Here is a 23300-nt window from a genome sequence, read left to right on the forward strand (position 1 = left end):
CAATGTGACGCGGCTAGAACCCAAAGGCAAAGCAAAAACCGTGAAAGCGCGCGATATTTATTTTAAAGTGTTGTTTGATAATGTTAATATCTTTAACAATTAAAATTGCCATTCTGTAATGGTTTTATAATTTACTGTTTCATGTTTTTCTCTCAACAAATAAAATAAAGGGTAATAATACAAGTTTACAAAATAAGTATAATTGATTTATTTTTACATGCTTTATATTAGCTTCACCTTTATGTTTGTATGTTTGTAACCGACTCCTTTGGGTGCGATTTTGACCCACTTTAAACGGCCAGATTTCATTCAAACTTTGTAGATTTATCGAAGAACGATGACAATACACTAATTTGATAAGATTATTCCATTATTAAATTTGCAAAATAAGATTTTTGTCAATTTATAAAATTTCACCATATTTAGTAGGCTTTGTTTATATCGCGCCAAAGACAAACTGAAAGAAAAGAGTTCGCATTTCGCTCATGTGCGAACTATTTTCTTTCAGTTTGTCTTTGGTGCGATATAAACAAAGCCTACTAAATATTGTGACATTTAATTAAATGAAAAGTGAGAGTGGGTTATGATTATTGTGAACAATATACTTTCTTGAAGAGAATATTATCTATATTTGTAAAAATATGAAAACAAAATTCCCTGAAATAAGGGCTTTAAATGTTGTTTCTTTCGTTAAATAGAGAAACACAATTATGTATTTGTTTCATTTGACCAATTAACCAAGAGTGAAACATCATTATAAAACAACATTTTCTGCAAATATTTCACGAAACATGGAAAAATTGAGGTTTAATTTTGCTGTGAAACCAACAGCAGATGGGAAATCAAACACCATATGCATAACCTCAATAGCTACACCTGATGGCAGATTTTTGAAATTACACTCGAACACCAACCTGCAAATCTACACCAAACAGTTAAAAATATTCCAAACTATGCCAAAGTCAGCAAATCATTAAATAAAAGACATCAAACACGGAAAGTATGGATAAGTTTGACAGATGATATATAAAAAATATATTTGGATAAAGAGCAAAACATACAGTTTAAGGATTTTTACCTCGACGAAATTGAGGAAAAAACAAAAAGTGTTAAATCTATACCTAGTGGATCAAATAAAAAATTGGAAAAACTGTTAGAAAAATTTCTTGAAGAAAAAAAATCTATATCTGAAACTCAAAATTTAGGGAAAATTTGCATACGAGTAGTATAGCATAGGGGCTCCGGAAACAGGCCTCAGGCGGTGGAGCCGAGAGCCGGCTCCGCCATCTTGGATTGTGACGTCACGGCGGCCATCTTGGATGGGTGTGACCTTGACCTTTGACCTTGACCTTGAATTTGATCCTCAAAATCCGCCAAAATTGGGCAAAATTTGCCCCAAAATTCCTCAAAAATCGCCAAAATTTCCATTTCTGTGGAAAAAAGTTCCGCCAAAAAATTTCAAAAAATTCCACAAATTAAAAATTTCTCATTTCGAGGGAAAAATTTCCCGTTTCGAGGGAAAAATTCCCGTTTTTAGTCCTTAAAAATCCCAGCGGCTGAAAATTCCTAAAACTGGCTTAAGCATCCTTAACTCAAGCCTCAGTTAAGCCATTTCTAGGAATAAGGATACCATGACCGCCATCTTGGATTATGTCGCCACCGTTGAAATTTTAGTTACGGTCGCCATCTTTAAAATCTTCATTTACTATCCGATTTTAATGAATTTTTTTTTTAAAAATTATAAAAAAATTCAAATAATAAAATTTTAATAAAAAAATATTTAAAAAGCATACATTAACGACACGGAGCTCGGAGTCCGCGGTTCGAACCCGGTGGGTGCAAAAAAAAATTAAAAATGACGACAGATCCTTCCCCCTAGGTGGCTGCTGGCAGACTGACCCCCACCACTTTTACCAATGCACATATACCATCAGGTAGTATGACGTCATGTCCGCCATCTTGTCTTCGATGCTGGAAGCCAACATCATTGTATCGTCGGCTAGAGTGCGCTGACACCATGCTAGTTTAATTCTTACCCACTAGAGTGCAGTAATCATTTATTACTGTGACACCCGCCATATTGTCATTTGGCCGCCATCTTGAAAATCCGTAATTATTTAGCTAGAAATTCGGGAAAAGTTCCAAAATTCATTAAATAAATCACTCATTAATTTACATATTGATTCGATCGATTCCCGTCCTCGGTTCGATACCCGATCGTTGCAATAATGTTTAATCTTATGTAAAAAAAATAATTTAAATAAACCATGTTCAACATTCGTAAAGAGACTCTAAATCCTCTACGACCACCATCCTATCAGACATCAAGACCACCATATTGGAAATGTGTAATTTTAATGCTAGAGATCCGGGAAAAAGTTCAGAAATCATTAAATAAATTTCCGATCAATATACTGATTAATTAGATCGACTAAGGTCCTTGGTACGATCTAGGATGATGCAAAAAAAATTAAATATAACATCAATTTAACATAATAGTAACAGGTTCGAGGAATTAAACACCGCAAGTTCTTTTACAAACATAATATTTATTACATAATTTCTATTCTACTACAGGATCACTTACGAAAGCCAGCAATCTTATAATCATTTAGTTCCGCAGCGGTGTGAAATGACTAATTCTTAGCTCCAATCGGTTTATACTAGACAGAGTCCAGCCAGAACCTTTACAGACATAGTCCACCTCTTCTTGACAGAGTTTCTGGATACCGTTTTTAACAGTTTGCTTCACATCGTTAGAACTGTAAATTACTGCAGCCGATGTCTTGAATGCACACTTCTTCACTTTGTCATCGAACGGATATGGCTTTCCATATATACAGTCCAACCACAAGTTATATTTCAAAGGTCCGTTTGTTGCTACATCATCAGTAAGCTGATTGATTATCTTCTGTCTGATATCGTCAAGAAAATTACAACTGTCCTTCGACTCACCGAACGTATTTAGTTAATAGTAGTCTTTCAACGTTCCACGAAATGCAGACTGCGCCAAGTAGAAGCCATTTCGTTCACTTGTAATGCTCCGAACACAGTCTTAGGTTTAGTTCCATGTTCAGACGTCATAACAATCGGTTGCTGGGCATCTGTTTTTTTGGTTGTACACTTTCGTGTCTCCAATCTAAAGCGAGGAGTCGAAATGTCGGCAGGTAGTTCAGCAGTAGGAGCACAGACTCCACCTTTACATTTTTTCGCATGATGTCGCAAACTATCGATTCGAGTAAACCATTCATGACAATCATCACATCGAAACTTTATACGAGAAGGATTCTTTTTGCATTTGCTCCGCTCATGTCTTCGTGCATCATGGAAAAAATGCGAACGACGTATCACAGTAGCTGCAAGGATACCGTGCTGATGTAGACGAACCTTTCAGACCCGATCCAGATATGGACGTTGCAACAGTAGTACCATTTCCAGGCATACTCTTATGAACATCGATGCATCGCTGTTGCACCGAAACCTTTACTTTCTGCCGCACAGCAGGACCTTTACATGCCTTCATGTGCGTTTTCATATTATCTTTTCTGGCAAACTGCTTATGACATTTCTCACAAACAAACATTTTACGATATAGGTTCTTGACACATTCGCTCCTCTCGTGTCGCCGAGCATTGCTGTTGTTTGAGAAAATCTTGTCGCAGTAACAGCACCGATGTTCGCTAGTTGTCAAATCAGCATCCATTGAAGTCTCCATCGAGGTCGTATCGTCGATCGTCGTGGTTTCCTGCACATCCAGCTCAGTAGTTATTAAGCTATATTCTGCTGGTGGTATCACATCTATTGAAATCTCCTCCAATGTTGACGTCGTCGTCGTTGCCAACGAGATCTGCTCCACCATTGTCGTCGCTGACGTCAAGGTTCCCGTAGACGATGGTACAACATCCATCGAGTTCGACGTTAAAGTCGGTAAAGATGCCATCGAGTTCTCAAGAACAGGTAATTACGCGACTTATGCACCAGATGAAATAATCTAGGTGATCCTTACACCGTCGACGACAGTAACAAACTGACCGACCTGCTGTCTAGGACTCGCTTATATACATGCACCGGATGGAATAATACGCTAGTCAAATAAAGAATCATTTACAATAATACTAGAGTCAAAACAACATAAAAAATAGAAGGACCAACAACGAAAAGGCAGCACATTTGGAAGCACCGACAACGAAACGGTCGCACCGCCAACGAAAAGGAAGCACATTTGGAAGCACCGACAACGAAAAGGAAGCACCATCAACGAAAAGGCCGCACCGCCAACGAAAAGGAAGCACATTTGGAAGCACCGACAACGAAAAGGCCGCACCGCAAACGAAAAGGAAACACATTTGGAAGCACCGACAACGAAACGGTCGCACCGCCAACGAAAAGGAAGCACATTTGGAAGCACCGACAACGAAAAGGAAGCACCATCAACGAAAAGGCCGCACCGCCAACGAAAAGGAAGCACATTTGGAAGCACCGACAACGAAAAGGCAGCACCGCCAACGAAAAGGAAGCACATTTGGAAGCACCGACAAAGAAAAGGCAGCACCGCCAACGAAAAGGAAGCACATTTGGAAGCACCGACAACGAAAAGGCAGCACCATCGACGAAAAGGAAGCACATTAATTTGTCATTGACTCCAATATTCATTGGCTCCAATATTCATTAGCTCCAATATTCATTGGCTCCAATATTCATTGGCTCCAATATTCATTAGCTCCAATATTCATTGGCTCCAATATTCATTGACTCCAATATCCATGAGCTCCAATATCAATTGGCTCGAATTGCTCCAAAAGGTTCCATCAGCCTTTTGGCTCCAACAGTTTTTTGGCTCCGATAGTCATTGGCTCCAATAGTCTTTGGCTACAATATTCATTGGCTCCAATAATCATTGACTGCAATATTCATTGGTTCCAATATTCATTGGCTCCAATATTCATTGGCTCCAATATTCAATGGCTCCAATATTCATTGACTCCAATATTCATTGGCTCCATCAGTCATTGACAACTACAGTCTTTTGGTCCCAAAAGTATTTTGGCTCCAAATATATTAGGCTAGAATCCTTCGAGTCTAAGAGACTATGAGACCACATGGTTACAGAACTACGTGACTACGAATCTTCAAGTTTACGAGACTGCGAGGCTACAGAGCTACGAAGCCTCTAGTACACAGGTTTACGTGACTGCGAGGATACAGGACTACCAGTCTGCATGAGTACTTGACTACGAAGCTACTCGTCTACAAGGCTACAATTACAGCATCTGTTTTCGTCAGAATTTTCTCTTTTGCTCCAACTGCACCACCAGCATTATGTTATAAGATTACAAGGCCGCCTGCTTACGTAGCTTCAAGTCTACGAGGATACTTGGATACGTAGCTTCAATTCTACGAGGTCCTAAGACTTCATGACTACGAGACTACGAACCATGAGGTTACGAGACTATGCGATTGCAAGTCTTCAAGGTTACGTCATCGCGAGGCTATAGGACTACGAAGCTTCCAGAACGCATGGTTACGAGAATGCATGACTAATTGACCGCATGGCTACGAAACTTTATGTCTCTAACTGACTACAATAGCACTATTCAGTGGTGAGAGTTAATTTATTTCATGCAAAGGTACTTGCTGCAAGCAGTTCCGCTTTTCAACATCAGATGACGTCATGTTTTTATTGCAGGTAAAATAATATTTATTTATTTTATGCGGGATGCGGGTTGTTCACTATCGGTCGCATAAGAAGAATGGCATCGATAGTCTTCAAGGAGAAGGAAGTTCGTCCTTCCTGCTAGTGCTTCTCAGATTTCTCACGGTCCGCCATCTTGGATTGCGACGTCACGGCTGCCATCTTGGATGGGTGTGACTTTGACCTTTGACCGAAACCGCAGGAATGATCGCAAGCACACGGATTAACCATCATAATATTGATAAGAATAATCAGGAGCACACGGAGAAAACCATCATAATATTGGCAAGAATAATCAGGAGCACACGGAGAAAAACGACACATGTTTTCTTTGATATCATAAAATTACAGGAAAAAAATATTTAAAAATAAAAATAAATTAATAAAAAAATTTAAAATAAAAACAAAGAATACATAAAATTCTGGCTTGTACTAGAACTCTATCTTTGCTCAACAATGATAAGTTTACAAGCTAGCAGAATCAGTTTATGTATTTTTTGTTTTTATTTTAAATTTTTTTATTAATTTATTTTTATTTTTAAATATTTTTTTCCTGTAATTTTATGATATCAAAGAAAACATGTGTCGTTTTTCTCCGTGTGCTCCTGATTATTCTTGCCAATATTATGATGGTTTTCTCCGTGTGCTCCTGATTATTCTTATCAATATTATGATGGTTAATCCGTGTGCTTGCGATCATTCCTGCGGTTTCGGTCAAAGGTCAAAGTCACACCCATCCAAGATGGCAGCCGTGACGTCGCAATCCAAGATGGCGGACCGTGAGAAATCTGAGAAGCACTAGCAGGAAGGACGAACTTCCTTCTCCTTGAAGACTATCGATGCCATTCTTCTTATGCGACCGATAGTGAACAACCCGCATCCCGCATAAAATAAATAAATATTATTTTACCTGCAAGCAAAACATGACGTCATCTGATGTTGAAAAGCGGAACTGCTTGCAGCAAGTACCTTTGCATGAAATAAATTAACTCTCACCACTGAATAGTGCTATTGTAGTCAGTTAGAGACATAAAGTTTCGTAGCCATGCGGTCAATTAGTCATGCATTCTCGTAACCATGCGTTCTGGAAGCTTCGTAGTCCTATAGCCTCGCGATGACGTAACCTTAAAGACTTGCAATCGCATAGTCTCGTAACCTCATGGTTCGTAGTCTCGTAGTCATGAAGTCTTAGGACCTCGTAGAATTGAAGCTACGTATCCAAGTATCCTCGTAGACTTGAAGCTACGTAAGCAGGCGGCCTTGTAATCTTATAACATAATGCTGGTGGTGCAGTTGGAGCAAAAGAGAAAATTCTGACGAAAACAGATGCTGTAATTGTAGCCTTGTAGACGAGTAGCTTCGTAGTCAAGTACTCATGCAGACTGGTAGTCCTGTATCCTCGCAGTCACGTAAACCTGTGTACTAGAGGCTTCGTAGCTCTGTAGCCTCGCAGTCTCGTAAACTTGAAGATTCGTAGTCACGTAGTTCTGTAACCATGTGGTCTCATAGTCTCTTAGACTCGAAGGATTCTAGCCTAATATATTTGGAGCCAAAATACTTTTGGGACCAAAAGACTGTAGTTGTCAATGACTGATGGAGCCAATGAATATTGGAGTCAATGAATATTGGAGCCATTGAATATTGGAGCCAATGAATATTGGAGCCAATGAATATTGGAACCAATGAATATTGCAGTCAATGATTATTGGAGCCAATGAATATTGTAGCCAAAGACTATTGGAGCCAATGACTATCGGAGCCAAAAAACTGTTGGAGCCAAAAGGCTGATGGAACCTTTTGGAGCAATTCGAGCCAATTGATATTGGAGCTCATGGATATTGGAGTCAATGAATATTGGAGCCAATGAATATTGGAGCTAATGAATATTGGAGCCAATGAATATTGGAGTCAATGACAAATTAATGTGCTTCCTTTTCGTCGATGGTGCTGCCTTTTCGTTGTCGGTGCTTCCAAATGTGCTTCCTTTTCGTTGGCGGTGCTGCCTTTTCTTTGTCGGTGCTTCCAAATGTGCTTCCTTTTCGTTGGCGGTGCTGCCTTTTCGTTGTCGGTGCTTCCAAATGTGCTTCCTTTTCGTTGGCGGTGCGGCCTTTTCGTTGATGGTGCTTCCTTTTCGTTGTCGGTGCTTCCAAATGTGCTTCCTTTTCGTTGGCGGTGCGACCGTTTCGTTGTCGGTGCTTCCAAATGTGCTGCCTTTTCGTTGTTGGTCCTTCTATTTTTTATGTTGTTTTGACTCTAGTATTATTGTAAATGATTCTTGATTTGACTAGCGTATTATTCCATCCGGTGCATGTATATAAGCGAGTCCTAGACAGCAGGTCGGTCAGTTTGTTACTGTCGTCGACGGTGTAAGGATCACCTAGATTATTTCATCTGGTGCATAAGTCGCGTAATTACCTGTTCTTGAGAACTCGATGGCATCTTTACCGACTTTAACGTCGAACTCGATGGATGTTGTACCATCGTCTACGGGAACCTTGACGTCAGCGACGACAATGGTGGAGCAGATCTCGTTGGCAACGACGACGACGTCAACATTGGAGGAGATTTCAATAGATGTGATACCACCAGCAGAATATAGCTTAATAACTACTGAGCTGGATGTGCAGGAAACCACGACGATCGACGATACGACCTCGATGGAGACTTCAATGGATGCTGATTTGACAACTAGCGAACATCGGTGCTGTTACTGCGACAAGATTTTCTCAAACAACAGCAATGCTCGGCGACACGAGAGGAGCGAATGTGTCAAGAACCTATATCGTAAAATGTTTGTTTGTGAGAAATGTCATAAGCAGTTTGCCAGAAAAGATAATATGAAAACGCACATGAAGGCATGTAAAGGTCCTGCTGTGCGGCAGAAAGTAAAGGTTTCGGTGCAACAGCGATGCATCGATGTTCATAAGAGTATGCCTGGAAATGGTACTACTGTTGCAACGTCCATATCTGGATCGGGTCTGAAAGGTTCGTCTACATCAGCACGGTATCCTTGCAGCTACTGTGATACGTCGTTCGCATTTTTTCCATGATGCACGAAGACATGAGCGGAGCAAATGCAAAAAGAATCCTTCTCGTATAAAGTTTCGATGTGATGATTGTCATGAATGGTTTACTCGAATCGATAGTTTGCGACATCATGCGAAAAATTGTAAAGGTGGAGTCTGTGCTCCTACTGCTGAACTACCTGCCGACATTTCGACTCCTCGCTTTAGATTGGAGACACGAAAGTGTACAACCAAAAAAACAGATGCCCAGCAACCGATTGTTATGACGTCTGAACATGGAACTAAACCTAAGACTGTGTTCGGAGCATTACAAGTGAACGAAATGGCTTCTACTTGGTGCAGTCTGCATTTCGTGGAACGTTGAAAGACTACTATTAACTAAATACGTTCGGTGAGTCGAAGGACAGTTGTAATTTTCTTGACGATATCAGACAGAAGATAATCAATCAGCTTACTGATGATGTAGCAACAAACGGACCTTTGAAATATAACTTGTGGTTGGACTGTATATATGGAAAGCCATATCCGTTCGATGACAAAGTGAAGAAGTGTGCATTCAAGACATCGGCTGCAGTAATTTACAGTTCTAACGATGTGAAGCAAACTGTTAAAAACGGTATCCAGAAACTCTGTCAAGAAGAGGTGGACTATGTCTGTAAAGGTTCTGGCTGGACTCTGTCTAGTATAAACCGATTGGAGCTAAGAATTAGTCATTTCACACCGCTGCGGAACTAAATGATTATAAGATTGCTGGCTTTCGTAAGTGATCCTGTAGTAGAATAGAAATTATGTAATAAATATTATGTTTGTAAAAGAACTTGCGGTGTTTAATTCCTCGAACCTGTTACTATTATGTTAAATTGATGTTATATTTAATTTTTTTTGCATCATCCTAGATCGTACCAAGGACCTTAGTCGATCTAATTAATCAGTATATTGATCGGAAATTTATTTAATGATTTCTGAACTTTTTCCCGGATCTCTAGCATTAAAATTACACATTTCCAATATGGTGGTCTTGATGTCTGATAGGATGGTGGTCGTAGAGGATTTAGAGTCTCTTTACGAATGTTGAACATGGTTTATTTAAATTATTTTTTTTACATAAGATTAAACATTATTGCAACGATCGGGTATCGAACCGAGGACGGGAATCGATCGAATCAATATGTAAATTAATGAGTGATTTATTTAATGAATTTTGGAACTTTTCCCGAATTTCTAGCTAAATAATTACGGATTTTCAAGATGGCGGCCAAATGACAAGATGGCGGGTGTCACAGTAATAAATGATTACTGCACTCTAGTGGGTAAGAATTAAACTAGCATGGTGTCAGCGCACTCTAGCCGACGATACAATGATGTTGGCTTCCAGCATCGAAGACAAGATGGCGGACATGACGTCATACTACCTGATGGTATATGTGCATTGGTAAAAGTGGTGGGGGTCAGTCTGCCAGCAGCCACCTAGGGGGAAGGATCTGTCGTCATTTTTAATTTTTTTTTGCACCCACCGGGTTCGAACCGCGGACTCCGAGCTCCGTGTCGTTAATGTATGCTTTTTAAATATTTTTTTATTAAAATTTTATTATTTGAATTTTTTTATAATTTTAAAAAAAAATTCATTAAAATCGGATAGTAAATGAAGATTTTAAAGATGGCGACCGTAACTAAAATTTCAACGGTGGCGACATAATCCAAGATGGCGGTCATGGTATCCTTATTCCTAGAAATGGCTTAACTGAGGCTTGAGTTAAGGATGCTTAAGCCAGTTTTAGGAATTTTCAGCCGCTGGGATTTTTAAGGACTAAAAACGGGAATTTTTCCCTCGAAACGGGAAATTTTTCCCTCGAAATGAGAAATTTTTAATTTGTGGAATTTTTTGAAATTTTTTGGCGGAACTTTTTTCCACAGAAATGGAAATTTTGGCGATTTTTGAGGAATTTTGGGGCAAATTTTGCCCAATTTTGGCGGATTTTGAGGATCAAATTCAAGGTCAAGGTCAAAGGTCAAGGTCACACCCATCCAAGATGGCCGCCGTGACGTCACAATCCAAGATGGCGGAGCCGGCTCTCGGCTCCACCGCCTGAGGCCTGTTTCCGGAGCCCCTATGCTATACTACTCATACGATTTCATGATTGAGAAATTCACGGGCAGAAACTCAAATGCTTACCAGTGGATTAAAGATTTCAAAAAAGAATGTAAATGTTTGCTAATCTAAGAAGACAAAAAGAAAATAGAAATTTTAAAACATTTCTTAGAATACTCCAGTGTAGTTTGGTACAACTGCATGCAAATGAAACTTACAGTGGAATCGGACCGGAACAAATGGGAGAAAATGTTTTGTGAGACATTTGAAAACAAAGGATGTCACCCATCAGATATGCTGACTTAGAATAAACATCAATGACTTCCCGAATATATTGATTTTCATAGCAGAAATTATTTAGTACTGTAGTTCTTCAAGACGATATATTGGATATATATTTTAGAAGCAGCCAATATCTACTCATCACTTTAATAGTAAAGTCATGTAATAAATAAAAAATTGAGCCACATCTAGAGACACTCCTGAGATAAAACAATATTTATCGATTTTATTTTAACTGCAGCCAATATCTATTCAAAAACTACTTTAATAGTAATTGATGTAATAACTATCAAGTTTTTTACATTGTTATAAAATTTCTTTCATACGTCGATAAAGAAGTATCACTTTAAATTATAAATAAACCAAACTAAAAAGTAGAAAATAAATAATAGTTTAAAAAAACTAAAAAACGCGCTTTTATAGAAAATTGAACTAAAAAAATAGAAAAGAAATTTTAATAAAATTGAATTAAAAATATTGTAAAAAAAGTATTTTATTTAAAAAAAAAGCGTGGGGTGCTTTTTAATATATTATCAAAATGATAATCCTTCTACTCATATCTGTCAATAAAATAATTATAACTATTGACACCATGCACCCCACGCTTTATTTTTTTTTAAATAAAAAACATTTTTTACACTATTTTAAATTCAGTTTTATTAAAATTTATTTTCTATTTTTTAGTTCAATTTTCTATAAAAGCGTGTTTTCTAGTTTTTTTAAACTATTATTTATTATTTGGTTTAATGCAAAAGTGTCTGGTACTTTAATAAACGTTAATTATATACTAGCTGCAATACCCGGCCTTGCCCGGGCTGAACACAGGGCGTAGTTAGTAATTGTCTTCTTGATTTGAATGTCAAATGTGAAAATTAATTTAAATCACTTTCAGATCCCGACAGACGTTGTTCTGCCAGTTTATACTTATTTACCTGGTCTGTATGTAATTTAGACTTTATAAAGCAATATATAAAAAAAAGCTAAAAATAAGAGATTACTAATATTGAAATGATTCCATTATCTAGCTAATGCTCGGCCTGCATTGCAATGCTTCATTCAGTTTTGTTTTGTAATATGTTTGAAGTAGTTCCACATATACAAATCATCTATCCATCTCTCTATATATATTTATCTCTATCTACATCTATATACATCTATGTATCTATTTATCTCTATTTATCTCTTTATAGCTACATATATACTTTCCACTATCTCTATATCTTATATATATAAGTCTCTATATAGCTCTATACATCTATAGGTATATCTCTTTATCTAACCCATTTCATTATCTATACCTCGCTCTATCTCAACTTATCTCTCCGTCTCTATCTCACTATATATATATATATATATATATATATATATATATATATCAATCACTCTATCTCTGTCTCTCTTTTATATTTAAATAAATTGTGTCATGCATGCGCACTTATACAACAAAAACAGACGAAGTGTCGCTATATAAAAATAAATAAACACATATTTTGACACGATTCGTGCTCCAACTATTGAAAAATAGTTATACCGTCTCAGTAACCTTCATGGGCATGCGCATAACTAATCACCAAAATTTCATCGCAATCGGATGAATGGCATAGGAACGCATACGGCACAAACAAACGAAAATTAAAGACATGACAAACGCATCAAACGATGGTGCGTTTAAAATTCAAGGCAACTCTATCTATTGACGAAGTTAAGAACAAAGCTGTTATTAGCGCCTTTATTTTGCTAGCCGCTGCGAACTCCACTAAGCGGCCTGGTCTCACCAAGGAGAAAAATATTAATTTGCCAGACCTTACTATGTGTATGATTGTGTGTCAGACATAGAGAAATGACACTCACTCACTATTTGTATGTCTATGACCTATGATTTTTTCTGTTATAAAATGAAATTATCACTTTTTCACTTCCTTAGGGATGGAATTTCATATTAATATGGGGTCTATGTGTTAATCCAGGTTATAAGCTATCTGTAGGCCAAATTTCATTCAAATCCATTCAGTAGTTTTTACGTGAAAGAGTAACAAACATCCATCCATACTTACAAACTTTCGCGTTTATAATATTAGTAGGATTTTTTTTACAAACATTCTTTAACACAGATAATTTGCACAACTATAGATTGTGTTATTGTTATGTAAAGTGTATGGTTTGAATATTGTACACAAAGTTTTTTTCACTAGTTATGGAATTTATTAAAAACGTATAGTCAACAAAATTGTATATCTATTTATATGCATTTTTTACTTTCACAACTGCGTAGGCGATTTTTAAGTATATCTGTAAGAGAAGTGTTGTACCCGTTTCTATTATAAAAGGTCCGCAAATGTATTAAATCTAAATAATATGTTATGAAACAATGTTTTGACATATTTTTTTTATTTTGAATATAATTTTTAAATTTTATGTGATTATTTTTCATTTATCACATCATGCATTACAGATACCTTATGGAAAGCTTTGAATGATTCACAGATTTATTTATTGTGTGGCGGTAACTAAAGATGATACAGAAAACTACAATCTGGTGCAGGGAATAGAAACTTTGGGACCTTCCCCCCCCCCCCCTTCCTCAACCACTTTACCTAAGCCATTGTAAGACCTTTTCAAACCCCCCTGCACCCCAGACCACCCGCTGATTTTACAGCTCATCCTCGCCTGCCTTGCTCCCCACGGACTTTCTCAACCTTCCGCCCACCACGTCACGTACGAAGACTACCGAAAAGGCAGAGCAGAATTATTTTCCCTATGATGAATCCTCTTAAGTTGGTTTTCTCCGTGTGCTCCAGGTTATTTCTGGAAAAATCAGTCTTAACAAGAATTTTTTTTGTGATACATGTAATTGTATTTAATGTTTTGTTTAATTTGTGAGTTTCTATTACCAAATCAGTATTACAATATTTTTTATCATGTGGAATTCAAGCAAAATCGATGATTTACTGAATAGATTGCTATGTCTTAAAACAGCAGAGAAACACTAAACATGGAAAACGATTTCCCTTCCCTTGAAGGCTAGCAACCCCTTCTTCTCTTGCGACTGTGAGATACTATCTTGCGTCCCAAATTTAAAAAAAATATAACTTAACACACATGTGGCGACATCTGTTGGCAAGAATCGGAACTACTTGCAAGAAGTTTTTTTTTTGCTTGAGATATATTAATTCTTATTGACAAAATATTTAAATGTGAACATTTAAGAGTTATAATATTTCGGAAATTTTTTCTAAAGTGAAAGTTTTCGTCCCTACTTGGATAATTTTCTGTTGAAGTATGGAAGATTTTGATGATATATTAAGAATAGTCAGTGTGTTTCCAAAAGCAGTAACGTCAATGTCACCATATGTGGCGGTACTGTTGCAATTTAACTAAAACCAACAATGTCTAGCATAATGAGAAAGGCAATTTTTGCAAAAGAGTCCTTTGCAGAAAATGCTAAGTGCGGTTTTTAGATTTGATGAACTGTAAACTTAAAAAAATTAAAACAAGAACCTGTGAAGGTAAAATATTTTCGTCTACTGAGGAAAAGTTACTGTTTGGACAGATGTATGTGGAACTGGTATAAATCATGACACTTGGACATCTGCATCGCCTGCATTGAAAGCCAATAAGTATCCAGCATCGAAAATGGAACCAAGATATCGGACTACAGGAAGAATATTATAAGTTACCTAAGATGTTAATGAAGGATGGATTTGACGTTCCAACCGAATTCTCTGATGGATTGTCTAATATGCCAATGTGAGGATTAAATAATAATACAGGGAACCATGACAACTACAGCTTTACAGAAATTGAGAACAATAAGAGGAATTCGAAGCTACCAAGAACAGAAGATTGTGATGAAGCTCTGAGACTAAGATTATGGCACGATGACAATAGTTTCTTCGGAAGACTTCAGATATCTTAAAAAAAAATATATTAAAAAACATGTAAGGGAGAAGAGAGCAGCAGAAGAGATTGATTACACATCATGGGAAGATCCTAACATATTGGTCGATCGATCGCCTGTTACTGATGCTGTCTTCACTTAGTGCAGGAAATTATTTGCACATCAACATATTAGTTTCCATACTCATGAAACTGAGGGAAGCTGACTACATACAATAACAGGGTGTCCAGCGACCTGGAAAACCTGGGAAACCTGAAAAAGTCAGGGAATTTTGGTGGTCAGGGAAAAGTCAGGGAAAATTGTGAAAGTTCTGGAAATGACCAAAACCACTAACCACTTGCTTATCATGAAGGTTTTTCTCAAAGTTTTACAGATTACACTCTTTAGTTTTAGTATTTGACAAATTAAATCATATTTAAACTAATGTTTTCCTTTACGTATCTGGACTTACGACATACAAGCGTGCTGCTTTCATGAAGTCTATAAATACCTACCGTATGTATGACATGCATACCGTATTTTGATGATAATACCGCACCCAACATTAGGAAGGGGGCAGATAATACCATAGTTAGTAAACTTGTAAGCTACTGTTCATAGTTAGTCTGCCTAATATATTGCTACTGTAACTTATTTTGGGTTACAACATACCATAGTTTTGGCAGTTCTCGAGTGTACCCGAAGGTTACCGAACCGACCACCGGCGCCATTACTGCAGTTTCCTCCGTTTGTTTACACGTTTCGTCAGTTCTCTCAGATTGCCAAACATAATTTTCTTTGAAAGATACAAATATTATTTTGGAAATTTTTGTACTCTAATCATAGCCAAAATACTTACGAATTTTAGAGCTGTGATCTTAGGAAGTTATAAAATGTAGCATATTTCTTTACACTGTAGCGATGTGCATACAAACTTACGCTTTGTTTATTGCGAATCTTTCGCGGTCTTTCTGCTAGATTTTACTGGAGCTGTGACTAGGCCTCTATAATTTCGGTGAATAATGTCTAAATTCAAGAAAACATTGTTGAATACTACATGGTTACTTGACCCAGCATTTAGTTGGTGCGTGGAAGTGCCGGGCGATAAATTTAATTTTTTTTGTAAATTATGCAAGACTGTCGTTTCCCTCAGTAATATGGGCAAACAAGCTCTTTCAAGCCACATGAAAGGCCAAAAACACCAACGTGCAAATAATGCAGTGAATTCTTCCAAGTCAGTTGGTATTTTTCTCAAATCGGTTACTGCTGTGTCTTAAGTTACCACAAGCAAATTCGATGGACAAGCTTCTAATGAACAATTTCATTCGTCAGGTAACGTCAAATCATCTCAAAGCTCATAATAGTGATTTGCCTAGCAGATCCCAGTCTGTGAGTTCTCGAGGTGTTGAACAATATTTCAGGAAATACAGTGTTACAAAATCAAAAATTCTGTGGTGTTTGAATGCCATTATGCAGCATTTTTCTCTTAGGTCTGCTGCCAATAGTGTATCTTTATTCAAAATAATGTTTCCAGATAGTGAAATAGCTGCAGGAATGCAATTACAGAAAACCAAATTAGCATTCACAATTGTGTCAGGCCTTGCTCCTTACTTTCAAAAGGAAATGTTAAATAATGTTGTTGACTGTCATCATATTGTTGTTGCTTTTGATGAAAGTTTAAACAAAGTTGCTCAAATGCAACAAATTCATATTTACATCAGATTCTGGGACAAGGAAAAGGAAGCTGTTGGTACACGATATTACAACTCTGCATTTCTGGGTCACACAACTGCAAATGATTTGTTACTTTCATTTAAGAAATCTCTGAAAGATATTAATCTGAAAATCTGAATTTTTCTGGAAAAATTTTCATTTTTGTCTGGAAAACCTGGAAAAGTCAGGGAATTTTTCTATCCTGGTTTGCTGGACACCCTGAATAATGAATTGTTTTATTTTTCGTAATCTGAGTTATAACTAAGACTGAGTTCTCGTAATACAACTTCTAATTTAAAGATGTAAAAATCGTCAACAATGACAAACAGAATGGAGAGAAATAAATTTCGTCCAGAATTTAATTAAAATCATTTGGAGCCGAATACAGATTGTGCCATTATAGTAAAATGGAGCTGGATCCTATCGTATCCTGAAATTGTATCCAACATATCGCATCCTACTGATGAAATCATATCTTACCATATCCTTTCAATTTTATCCTACTGATTGGATGTATTCCTTTGATGACATCGTATACTGATAGGATCGCATCCTACTCTTAGGAGGATATCGTATTGATAGAATGGCATCCTACTGATGAGATTGTATCCTTTTGATGGAATCGTGTTGTTCTGATGAGATCATATCCTGAGATCGTATCCTTTTGATGGGATTGTATCCTTCTAATGAAATCATATCCTTACTGATGAGATGATATCCACTGGAGTTGAATTTTTGTATTAACGTATGTCCTTTCCGTTAAATATGCGTAATCGAGTCTGCATTCTGGACTGAATATTTAATGGTTCAAAACCTCTTGGGCATGTATCATAAAATATTTTCAAGAGATTTTCGGTTCTTTAGTAAGTGTAAAACATGCTAGTTAGTTGGCCTTTTTTCTTGTGTTATATTATATCCACACAATATATTTGACAGTTCGGAGACTCTTTTTTGTTGTCTTTAAATAAAACATAATTGTTTGAAATGTATTACAAGTAGACCCTCTGTTTCTGATTCGCTTGGCCTGTACACATGATATTGGATATGGTCTGGTCTCGTGGTTCGGAAATGCCTGGTCTGTATGTCTGTCATTGGACATTACTTGGTTGAAAGGCATGCCAATCACCATAAAAATATGTCTGGTGGCTCGGAAACACTTGTTCTGTCATTGGTTTTTACGTGTGTATATTACATACATAGTATCGAAAAAGAATACCTCCTCGCTTGGAGACACTTAGCCTATATGTCTGTAGTTGGTACTCTAGTATTAAAAACGTGCACCAAATAATGGCCTGTTTTGTAGACCTAGTGATATTGAGTAACATATTTATTCAGCTGGGCAGGAGTCCTTGTTTGCAGTGAAGGTAATTATTAAATTAAATTTTTAGAGCATAAATTACGTTTTTCCTCAACCAAGGATCTAACTTAACTAAGAACTTAAATGAATCGAATATCAATACATTAATAGAAGATTTATTTAATTTTTTTGATATTTTTTACGAATTTCTAGGTTAATAATTACGAATTTTCAAGAGGGTGGCCAATATGTCATCATCGGTTTACTGGAGGCTGGTGGATGAGGAATGTAAGCCTCTTCATTGAATATTGTACCATTTTTATTATAAATGGTTTTTTACCCAAAATAAAATATTTTGCCTCGAGCAAGGATCGAACCAAGATTGGAACTAGATCGATTCAATAAGTATATTGAAGGCTGACTTTTAATATTTTTTTAAATATTGTTTGGCATTTTTAGGTTTTTAATTACAGAATTTCAAGATGGCCGACAAGATTGTGGATGCCATGATTTTCTGGTAATTTGTACTTATGCGTTCTAGTGGGTAATATTAAACCAATATGGTGACAGTGAAAGCTAGCAGACAAATATGGCCGCCGTGATGTCATACTGGTTATGTTCTTTGGCATTAGTGGTTGGATATAATTTATGCTAATAGCCTCTGTGGAGAAATCGCCTTTTAGGTAGATTTCAAAGAAATACTTCCTATTGTAGCCGTTACCATGGTTGTGACTTTCGGAATTTTTTTTATAGTTTTTCGTTTAATGGTCCATAGACCCCAAAACTCAAAAGTTTATATATATCTCAATTTTGTGGACACGATAACTGGTGAAATTTTTTGCAAATCACATCCAAACTGATGCATAAAATCTAGTAGTGGAAAATCTTGGTCGAGTTCGTTAATGGGCAATATACGACCAAAAGTGAAGAAATGGGGAAGGTTTTTTGAAAAACAGAAAAATCGCTGTAACTCCCATGATATGGAAAATATCACATCCGTTTGAACGCATTATAACTTGTAGAAGTGATACCAATCTATTTTGTCTGAGTACGTTTTTGATACGACCAACCATAACAGCAAGAGGTGTAAAAAACAAGGGTTGGAGGACAAAAAAAATCATAACTCGCTTCGTAAGTGCAACATTGAATTCGTACGGATTGCATATTAATTTCATAATTTTTATCTAAAACTTTTGTCTCAAACAATTTATGATTAGACGAACCATTGCTGCAAGGTGTTGGAAAAATTAGGGTAGAATTTAAAAAAAAATTATAACTCCCTTAGTAGGTTTACGATCAAATCTGTTCAAATTGTTTGTAAGCATTATAATTTTTTGTCTGATACAATTTTTGATAAAACGTACCGTTGTTGCAGGGGGTTAAAAAATAGAAGTAAAATTTAAGAAATAATTTACGTACCATGTACATTCTTAAATCCGTTCTATTTTATTGTAAAACCTTAAATTATTATGTACAACTGTAGTCTGAAATATATATATATATATATATATTTTTATATGACCAACCATTGTTGCAAAGGGTAGAATAAACGGCCTAGAGGACAAAAAAAATCATAACTCCCTTCGTAGGCACCACATCGAATTCGTTCGATATTTTGTAAATCTTATAATTTTTATCTAAAAGTATTATCTGAAACAATTTTTGTTTAGGCGAACCATTGCTGCAAAGTGGTTGACAAAGAGAGGTAGAGTAAAAAAAAAATTCATAAGTCCGTTAATATGTACACCATTAAATGTTTTCGTATTGTTTGTAAACGGTATGACTATCATCTAAAACTTTATTCTGAAATATTTGTATACGACCAATCATAACTGCAAGTGTTGGAAAAAACAAGGGTTGGGTGTAAAAAATAGTATAACTCTCTTAGTAAGGACGTAATCTAATCCTTTGAGATTGTTTGTTAATCTTGTAATTTTTATCTAAAACTTTTGTCTGAAACAATTTTTTGGTTAGATGAGCCATTGCTACAGGAAGTTGAAGAAAAAAAAGGTAGAATAAAAAAAATCATAATTTCCGTACCATCCGTACTATCAAATCTGTTAAAAAATTTTGTAATACTTGTAATATTTATCTAAATTTTGGTCTGAAACAATTTTTGATAATGCTACCATTATTCCAAGGAAATAAAACTTCCCTATCCAATCAATTTTTTTTTAAACTGTCTATATTGACAAAAACTATTGTTAAAATAAATTTTTGTTTCCACAGCCATTACTTTAAAGGGTGGAAATAACGTTTGAAAGTAAAAAAATATATAATCATTACTTGTTTTAATTTATATAATATCTTCTCCATTCTAATGTATTGTATGAATCGTAAACTTCATCTAAAACTTTGCCTGAAACAATTTTTGATGAAAGGAATTTTTGCTGTAAAAACAAAGGTTGAAATTTGGAAAAAAAAATCAAAACTTTTTTTAGTATAAAATTTGTTTGAATTTATTTGAAACCATCTTAATATTATGTTAACCTTGGTGCAAAACAAATTTTTATACGACCCCGTTATTAGTGCAAGAGATGAAAAATAATGTTTAAAGGTCAAAAAAATTAAATAATCACCTTAGTTGGCATAAAATATAAAATTCGTTCTAAGCTATTTAATGCTGCGTTCTAAACTATTCAATGCTGGATACCTTAGTTAAAAATTATTCGTAATATTTTCGCTGCTTGGAAAATGAGAAAATATTTAATTTATCATTTTGTAATTTTGTAGAACATAAGTCAAATGTCGCTGGAGCTGTTGGAGCCGTATCATATCGTATCCTGTGACTGTTCGTATCCATGTGGCAAGATCGTATCCGCGCTGATTTGAATGTTCGTGCATGTACGTCTTTTCGTTAAATGTGCTTCCTTTATGTCGAATTTTCGTCCAAATTTGCGCTTCCTTTTTGCCGAATATCCTTTCTTTTTTGACTGTGCTTTTTGACAAATGAGTATTAATGTGTCTGTACACAGGACATGATTAGTCTCGTGGATCGGAGACGCTTGGTCTACATGCCAGACATTGAACATGACCTGTTTAAAATGTTAGCCGAGTATAGACGAAAAAATATTTTTTCTTGTTCGGAGACGTTTGCTCTATGCGTATGACTTTGTACATTACCTGTTTGAAATTTTCGCCAAGTAACGACGATAAAATACCTCTTTGCTACTGACTGGAGGTGGTCTGGTCACCTACTGGACATGCGTTCCTCACTACTGCATAGACGTGTCTGGATACCATTTGTGCGTGCCTTGCCACAAACTGGGCCTGTTAGCCTGACCAACTGACTGGACGTGCGTGCCTGGCCAACCGACTGACATGTATAGCTTACATCAATACGTGGCTGGTCACCGATTACGTGCCTGGCCACTGAATTGACGTGCCTAGCCATCAACTGGATGCACCTTGCCACCTACTTGACTTGCATTCCTGGTCATTGAATAGACATGCCTTGCCACCTTGCACACTGGTTCCGATTGTCTTCCTTTCCGTTGATTGTGCTTCCAAGTGTGCTTCCTTTTTGTTGTTTATGCTTCCAATTGTGCTTCCTTTTCGTTAAATGTGTGTTCCTGTATTTCGTTGTTTGTTCAGTGTGTCTAATGTGGGTCATTTGCATGTGTTCATTGTATGTCGTGTGTTTGTACTGTGTGTACCCAGTTCTCGTCTAGGATCTTCGCGAGCACTTTAGTAAAATTCGACCTGTTGGTGACACACATCATGATTAGCAGAAGTCATTTATTTTCAAAGTTCTTGCCATGTCCACAGAAGTTATCTACCGCGAAGGTCCAAAAGAGTTCTTCCAACCACCTTATGAAGGGCCTTTTTCAGTGATCAGTCGCACATTAAAAACTGCAACACTGCAGATACATGGTAGGCAAGTTACTGTCTATGTTGACTGCATCAAGCATGCTTAAACCATCACATGTGTCCTGGAGGATCTTGATGCACCAGGTCCTGTAGCTGGCATGTCTGCTCCACCCATTTGCCTTGGTACTGACCACCTTCATCGTTCTCCATCGATTACGAAGTCTGGTCGCCACATCCGCTTCCTTAATTTCATCCAAGGTGGTTTCTCATGATTTGAGTCCATCACTGCAGGGGGTGCTGAACCGGTGCTTTGCTGCAGTTAGCAGGAGATGTATCTGGTCTAATCAGCATCGATTTGTCACCGCGGAGTAACAGCAGGTGTGTGTGTGGCTGTGTGGATACGCGCAAATCCCCACCAGAAGCATGTGTCGGCGAGATCCGATGCCGCTGTACGTAGACAGTGTATAGTAGTTTCAGTCTTGGTGGAGAGTTCTGCACATAGTCAAAAAACGATACCATTGTTTCTGTCTGTAATGTTCGCTCAAATAAATCTTTCGTATCAATAGTCTTGGCATTTTACTTAACTTACTGTATTTGTAACATCATGGTTACACATTCAGTGTTCTATTGCATGTTGTTGGGGCATACTGAACTGCTGCTTAATTTTTTTCTGAATGTTGCAGAAGAAAGCGGCGCAACTTTAGCAAACAGGCTTCGGAGATCCTAAATGAGTACTTCTACTCGCACTTGAGCAACCCATACCCATCTGAAGAGGCGAAAGAGGAACTTGCCAGGAAATGTGGCATTACAGTGTCTCAGGTAAGAGCCACTAACTTTCTGTTTGGATCTTTCCACCTGAAGCTAACATATGTGTAGCATCACCGTGTGTCAGGTGAGTGGTGGGATACCTCCTAAATGTGAAACTATGCACGAGGTGTAAAGTGTTTGAGTGCCATTCTGAGCCCTTTATATATACTTTCCGTTCCTCTGTGGTTACTTGCTCCCAGGGATGACTTCCTATCACTCTCCTGACCTATGCATCAGCTTAGGCCCTTCCCCTCCTCTTCACCTTCCTCTTTCTTCTTAGTTACTTCATGCTTTTCGCGTACAAATGTTCTTAGAGTAAATTGCCATGCTATTTAAACAAATGGGATGTTGAAGTTTTGTTCTAAAGCGTACCACTTTCCCAACTTCAGAGGGGTAGGTGATTAGAGGAGTATTGTTTTGATAACTGGCAGGAATATGTGATCACATAGTATCAGAAACATCTTTGTGCAATAGGAGAGAAAAGTTTTAGAAATAGTGTTTGTGTAACCTAGGAGGTGGTGGTAATGGGACATGCCATTTCAGTATTAAAATTACTCTGGAGGAAAAAGGGTTGTGATAAAATTAGTATTAATTCTTTTATGAGAAAGTTTAACTGTCACAGATATTTAATCTTCCACCACAAGTTCATGTTTTCTCTTTCTATCACTTGGAAATAATACATATGGTTTTCATGAAATAACTGAAAT

General features: G+C 36.8%; 1 protein-coding gene across 6 annotated transcripts in view; it reads left to right on the forward strand.

Annotated features, from left to right (window-relative positions):
* LOC134527297 (homeobox protein extradenticle) overlaps window positions 1-23300 on the forward strand; it is a 700568-nt gene that overhangs the window by 461369 nt on the left and 215899 nt on the right. For all 6 annotated transcript variants that reach the window (XM_063359850.1, XM_063359847.1, XM_063359849.1 and 3 more), the window contains exon 5: window positions 22470-22605. In XM_063359850.1, the coding sequence (XP_063215920.1) occupies window positions 22470-22605 (136 nt within the window). The remainder of the gene's footprint in view (window positions 1-22469; window positions 22606-23300) is intronic.

The sequence above is a fragment of the Bacillus rossius genome, chromosome 1 (genome assembly GCF_032445375.1).
Source record: "Bacillus rossius redtenbacheri isolate Brsri chromosome 1, Brsri_v3, whole genome shotgun sequence".
Lineage (NCBI taxonomy): Eukaryota > Metazoa > Arthropoda > Insecta > Phasmatodea > Bacillidae > Bacillus > Bacillus rossius.